General features: G+C 20.1%; 1 protein-coding gene across 1 annotated transcript; it reads left to right on the top strand.

Annotated features, from left to right (window-relative positions):
* Positions 1–1,531: 1,531 nt before the first annotated feature.
* On the top strand, positions 1,532–5,925 carry LOC102670743 (farnesol dehydrogenase-like). Its single transcript, XM_006610547.2, has 6 exons — positions 1,532–1,899; positions 3,485–3,611; positions 4,035–4,167; positions 5,013–5,153; positions 5,724–5,783; positions 5,866–5,925. The coding sequence occupies exons 1-6, from the start codon at positions 1,605–1,607 to the stop codon at positions 5,908–5,910; spliced, it is 801 nt and encodes a 266-aa protein (XP_006610610.1). The 5' UTR covers positions 1,532–1,604; the 3' UTR covers positions 5,911–5,925.
* The last annotated feature ends 1,567 nt before the right edge of the window (positions 5,926–7,492 follow it).

The raw sequence follows: 7,492 nt of genomic DNA on the forward strand, positions 1-7,492 counted from the left end.
CAAAAATTGTATAAGCATATCTTGAATAAAATCGCTAACGATTTCTTTCAGATTTCGACTGTACCTATTTTTCAACACTTCCTCTCGAAGATTAATACTAAGTATAAAAATGAAAGAGAGAAACTTTTAACAAAAGCTCGATCAAATTCAATTTTAACTTTAAAATCGACATTTTCAATTCTTATATAGTTTTAAAAATCGAAAATCTTATATATTCTTGAGGCTGTTTAAATTATTAACATATATTTCATAATTACCTTTATATTGTCTTTCTTCAATTATTCGTTTTTTTTTTTTTCTTTTTTTGAATTGTGCGTGTTCATTTATACAAAAAACTAATAATTCAGTAAAATATGATTAAATTATGGTTAGGAAATTATAACAAGAATTTTCTGTGAATATTAACGAACAATATATAAAATATACTTTTATTATAAAATATATATAATTAATACTATAAATATTGTACAATATATTTCCCATAAAATATATTATAAAATATAATTTTTTAATAATAGATTTAGAATCACAAACCATATGAACTGTGTTTACTTTTGCCAACTTTCGATTAAATGATTGAATAAAAATAAGGCGCATTTACATTAAGTTGAACAATTGAGTTGATAATGATGAAAAACGAAAAATCATCGAAAATTTTATAATTATTTTATATTATTAAATCTTTTAATTATCTCTTATTTAAATTTGAAAAAAAAAAATAAAATTCAATGCAATATTAAAAGTAATTAAAAAACTCAAATTATCCGCGGAAATATATTTTCCTATAAAATTTATGATAAATCAATTTTCAAGATTCATCAATTTTAAAATTAATTTAAAAAGAATGGTTAATCGAATTGAAATTTTAATTATTCTTTTTTTTTTATACAATAACTATCAAGTTTATTTGCATATATTTATATTCTTGAAAATATAAATCTATATATAAATTTATATATATAATTTTATTATACATTTATTTATTATAAAAATAAATATCTCGGTTTTTTATCTTCTTATTTTTCTGGCAAATGTTATCAATTCTATAATAGATAAGAAAATGTTATTTATTATATATATTATGCAACATTTTTTTATTTTGCAATTAATTTATTAATTTACTATCTAAATTTTGTTATAAAAAATAATAATACTTTTTAAAATTTAACTTTGTTGTAAAAAAATATTTATTTGAAATATTCATACAAAATAGAAAAATTGATAATGAATTTATTTCATAACTTTATTTTTTTTTCACTTCATTTAATTCAAATTCTCTTATTTATAATATAACAAATAAATATCAACTGATGCTTTTGCATCTTTTGCATTTCTTTTGGAAAACTTTTATTAAATCGATTTTTCTCGATCAAATTTGTTTTACGTATTAATATTTAATACTTTGTGGTCCGTATATAAAAATGCTGATCAACAATTGGCAGAGCAACGGCCCAGTAAGATTTACACTCTCCCCACTCCACTTCTTAGTAACTTTACTCTGAGCACTAGCATATAGCCATCCGTGAGCACACAACGCCAGGTTGAATGGTTATAAAAGAAGAGAAAATTTACTCTGCGTAGTCAGTGTGTTGTATGATAGGAAGATGCATCGTTGGCGTGGAAAAGTAGCGATCGTGACCGGAGCGAGTGCTGGTATCGGTGCAGCGATAGCGAAAGCATTGCCAAGCCACGATATCAAAGTGGTCGGTCTGGCGAGAAATATAGAGAAACTGGAAAAACTTGCGGACGAATTAGGAAGAGATAAATTTTTCCCAATTAAATGTGACGTTACAAAAGAAGAAGATATTTTGAAAGCATGCAAATGGGTCGAAAAAGAATTGGGAGGTGCTGATATTTTAATAAACAATGCTGGCGTCGCCCAATTAAATGCTTTGATTGGTAATTATCAATTTATAGTTGATTTACAATGTATTCTCAAATATGATATAACTATACTTTTTTACTTTTTTTTTAAATATATATATTTATATTTTAAAGAAGTTGATTTCTGAAGAAACAATCTATATGCATATAATCTATACATAAATTTTATGTGCGATTTATATGCATTATGGAAAATAAAATATCATAGTTATTTTTTAAATAAAGCTATTACATTTTGCAAAATTGATTAAATAAAAATATGAAATGGATCTATTTTAGATGAATAAAGTATAGATCTTATTTTCAGAATTTATTAGAGAGATTTTATAATTAAATGATAGTTTATTTAAGTTCAGTTAAGTGATAGTAATAAATAAATGATAGCGATCATATAAGAAAATGATATAATCTCTTCCTTTATAAATAAATGAGCAATCATATTATATAGATTACGAAAGATTTAAATACATACAATAATAAATAAATATAATACACAAAAATTTTTAATATTATTACAAATTTATTAAATTTTATCCATAATAGCGTATACATCGCTTATAATTTATAAATCACACTATATTTTTATTATATCTTCTATAATTATTTTATTGATTTAAATTATTATTATTATTAATATTAATTTATAATTTATTATTATTTAATTATATAATAATGTTTATATATTATTTTTTTTTAAATAATCTCATCAAAAAAAGAAGAATCATCATGTTGCATAATAATGTAATAATTGTTGTACTATATTTTTTTCTTTGATTACATGTTTTTAGACAACTGTTTCAGATATTCTTTTCTATGTACAACCTGTTGCTTCGAAGTATTTCATAATATATAATTTCTCTCTTTTGTTATTTTATTGATTCATTTATTTTTTTTAAATAACAAATCAAGATGTTCTTTTTAATATGACTTACCAAATACTATGTTATAACTTTATGTTATAAAATTATTTAGTTTTTTTTTATAAATTTATATAACAACAGAATCTCAAGCCTCCAATTTTAATACATGATTGACTTTCACTATTTTTTAACCTAAACTTTATCCAAAAGAATATACGAATTAAAAAATAAAATGTCGAATAAAATTCGAAAAATTATCTATCAATTTAAAATTTATCTTTTCATAAATATTTTTTAATGATTATACTAAATATTATACTTATTATAAAACAGTCCGTATGTGAGTACATTCATTTTCCTTAACTCGAAGGAAGGAACTTTCATTGAAGTTGTTTTGTAGTGGTTATCGACCGTAATTGCCATGGCCTTCATTTTTATCTACCAGTTGCACTTGCATATGTATTAACGTATGCGAATTTTTATTTATATGTTTTATTTATTTATTTATTTTATTTATTTAAAATTTCTATTATATTTAATTATAAATGAATAATTCAATGACAATATATAATTTAATTTAATAAAGAAGAAATATTTAAAAAAAAATTTTCAAAGAAATTTATAATTATTATATTTGTATTTTTTTTACAATAATATATACATGATGCTTTTTTTTATAATATGTAAATGATATGTAAATATAATAAAAAAATAATTTTTTATATGGAATTTAATTTTAGATCAAAAAACTGAAGATTATCGTAACGTCTTGGATACTAATTTATTGGCACCGGCAATTTTTTCACGAGAAGTAATATTGTCTATTAAGAAACGAAATGCACAAGGGCATATAATCAATATATCTAGGTCAGTAATCTTTTCACTGTTTGATCGAATTTCGAGTTTATTTTATGACATTCTTAAGCGAAACTTAAACTCTATCATCAGTTAATCATTATAAAAATTATACTTATTTATTAAATCTTCATTCATAATACTTATTTGATTTTAAATCAAATGTAAATGAAGCTTCAAATTCATTACTATAGACATTATTGATTAATTTATATGATAAATAGTAAGTTTAGATGATAAATAGTAAAACTGGAAAGTACAATCATATATATTGCACATAAATCGTGATATTTCAATCATATAAAAAAATGTATTGTTTGATTATACTTTCCACTTATCGTTTTTACTTTTTTTTTATATATATAAATTAAATATTAGTCAACAATCTTTATAATAATAAATTTTAATTTCACTTACATTTGTATTGACTTATAGTATATCTGAATCTCATCTCGATGCCATTCTTATACCATTGGGCATGTATGGCGCGTCTAAAAGTGGTCTACGCAGTTTAGGCTCGGAACTTCGAAATGAAATCATTGTGAAAGAACTGGATATTAAAGTCACGGTAAGAAATTGTGATTTATCTACATCAACGACAATCGATTTGATTTGATTTAGTATGTGCTTCTTGGATACTTTCAGATATAAACATGTATATAACTATCATTATAGAATAATTGCGGAACAATTTTTTATCGAAAAATATTTGTTGCCAAAAATTTTTTACTATTATGATTTATTTTCTGCCATTAGAATTTTTCAGTGAAATTTTTAAATTCTTGTTTAAAATTTATTTCAATATTGAGATTGAGAACCGATTATTTTACTCATTAATTTACTAATCGGTATTTAAAAACAAGAATTATTTTGGAACAATTAAAAAAAAAATCAATTAAGATAAGATATTACTTTGAAACATAAATACAATTCTGAAATCCAATCATCAATTTTCCGTATTTAAAAACAAAAATCATTTTGGAACAATTAAAAAAAAATCGATTAGGATAAGATACTACTTTGAAACGTAAATACAATTCTGAACGTCGAATCCAATCATCAGTTTTCGGTATTTAAAAACAAGAATCATTTTAAGAACAATTAAAAAAAAAAATCAATTAAGATAAGATATTACTTTGAAACATAAATACAATTCTGAACATTGAATCCAATCATCAGTTTTCAGTATTTAAAAACAAGAATCATTTTGGAACAATTAAAAAAAATCGATTAAAATAAGATACTATTTTGAAACGTTAATACAATTCTGAACGTCGAATCCAATTATTAATTTTCGTTCGATTAACGAATTTGCAACGAATTTGTTTTTGTTATAATATCATTTATTCATCACAAACATTTGTATTAAATTTTTATATTTCTAATATGATTATAATATATTTTATATTTCAGAATATTGCACCAGGAACAGTAATAACGGATATGTTGACAAATGCGGTTGGATCTAATGTTAATATTCCAAGTACTATTTTATTACCTGAAGATATCGCGGATGCAGTAGTTTATGCATTAGGAACACCAATAAGAATAGAAGTAAGTGGAATAAATTATATAAAATTTCAATAAAACTGAATATAATAATTTTGAAACATTTTTGTAAATATAACAAAAATATCTGTAATTTTTGCTTATACTTTTATTTTAATTTTGTTTATTCTGTTTTATTCTGTAATTTTAATTTGATTAAAATTTTTTTCTATCAAATAAGAAATAATATTAATTTTTTCTTTTTATCTGCAATTGCTCTATTTTTGAAAAGAATTAATAAAATTGATATTTTATCAATTAATAAAGATTAAATAATTGTTAAAAATATAAGAACTAATTATAAAAAATGGGAATTTTTCTTCATTTATATTTTAGATTATGTGTGAAATATAAATGTTGAATTATAAATAATTTATATAGTTTATTCTTCTCTTGACAATTTATATAAATTGTTGAATTTTAATTTTTTTTTTAATAATTGAACATAAATTGTCTGATTATAAATATACAGAAAAATATAAAGATATAATATGAATGTGAATTTTATTAATAATAATATTAATTATTTAATTTTATTAATTAATGATAATCTTAATAGACAAATAATATTTACAGATTCCACAAATCACGATAATACCACACAATGAATCATTCATTCCGAAATTTGCATTACAAGTAAGTATATGTCTTTTAAATTTTTTTAAAATCGTTGAACATATATAATTAATGAAAATAAATCTAATTTTGATTTTTCCAGATTCTGTCAAATATCTCAAATAAATACAAAGAAGAAAATAAATAATTTAATCATATTGAAGAAAAGAATATTAACATATGAAAGAATAATGACATTATACAATAATATATATTGAAAAATGTAAATAAATAAAAACACGATTTGATTTATAATAGATTGCTTGTAACTTTTTTTGATTGAAATTTTATTTGTATGTATTTTAACGAATAAACTTATTAATTAAGTCAAAAAATTATATGTATCATTAAATGAATGATGCAAGATTTGTTTTCGATAATAATATTTATTTCCATTTTTGCAATTGTAACATACATAACATATTTAATCTATGTAAAATGTTTGTATGTAATGTAAATAAAATCACATGATTAAAATCTAAAGAAATTAGGGTTGAAATTATAATTCTATAAATATAACTGAGAAAAATACTTTTATATATATTAATTATATTATATTAATATTTCATTCACAAAAAATTGATTTTATCTTTTGATTAATTAATCATTAGATAAAACGATAAAACGATTATAACTTTTTATCCAATCTTTCTATTCAAAATCTAATTTAAAGCTTTTCTCTTTTATTTTCTTTTCAAATATATCATTTATTATTTATTAATTAGTTATAAATTTTCAAATATCTCATTCATCATTTATCATTTATATTATATAAATTTTATATACTGATATAATCTTTTTTTTCGATTAAATTTTAAGTTATTATTTTCATTCAGTAATTTGAATTACTATTTTATTAAATAAAAATCCTTTTTATAAATTGCAAAAAAAATTGTGATTAAAATATTCTTTAATTTAATTATAATATTTTTTAATTTAATTTTAAATTAATTTTTTTTTATATAATGATGAAATAATTTTGACAATGATTTATTCGGATAAATAAATCTTGTAATAATTTAATTTTTCTAATATTATTTAATATTTAATCCTAATTATTCCTATTAACTCATTTTTTATAGAATCAAAGATTTTTTTTCAATATTAAAAAATTAAATGATTTATTAATTGTTTCTCAAAAATATATAAATCTTTTTTTCTTGTATTAAACATATAACTTAAATTTTAGTTCAAACATTTTAAATAAATGCATAATACATAAAATATATATAAAATATATAAAATGCATAAATGCATAAAAATATAATAAATATAAGAGTTTAGTATCTATGAATGAAGATGTATACACTGGTGTAAATCGGGTTGCAGAATTTGAGCATCTCTTATACGATAAGACATGTCTCGATGCATATTCTATTTCTTAATGTTAAAAATAATAAAATAATTTAAGAATCAAAAATAACGTGATCATTCTTTAATAATTTCCGAATATCTCTAAAAATTAAGGATATAGATTATCGATCCTTTTAGAAATTTTTTGAAATTTGGTTTATATAATATCAAAGATATTTCTATATAATTATAATCTTATATATTAATTATAAAAAAAATAATGAATTTTGTATCATTTTTTCTTATTCTTTAAAAAACTAACTAATTAATTGTTTAATTGTTAATTCTTTATATTATTGCAATAACGTATACAAAGAGTGTGTATATGTGTATATATATATGTGTTATATATATATATATATATATATATATATATA

Source organism: Apis dorsata, unplaced genomic scaffold (genome assembly GCF_000469605.1).
Source record: "Apis dorsata unplaced genomic scaffold, Apis dorsata 1.3 scaffold_74, whole genome shotgun sequence".
Lineage (NCBI taxonomy): Eukaryota > Metazoa > Arthropoda > Insecta > Hymenoptera > Apidae > Apis > Apis dorsata.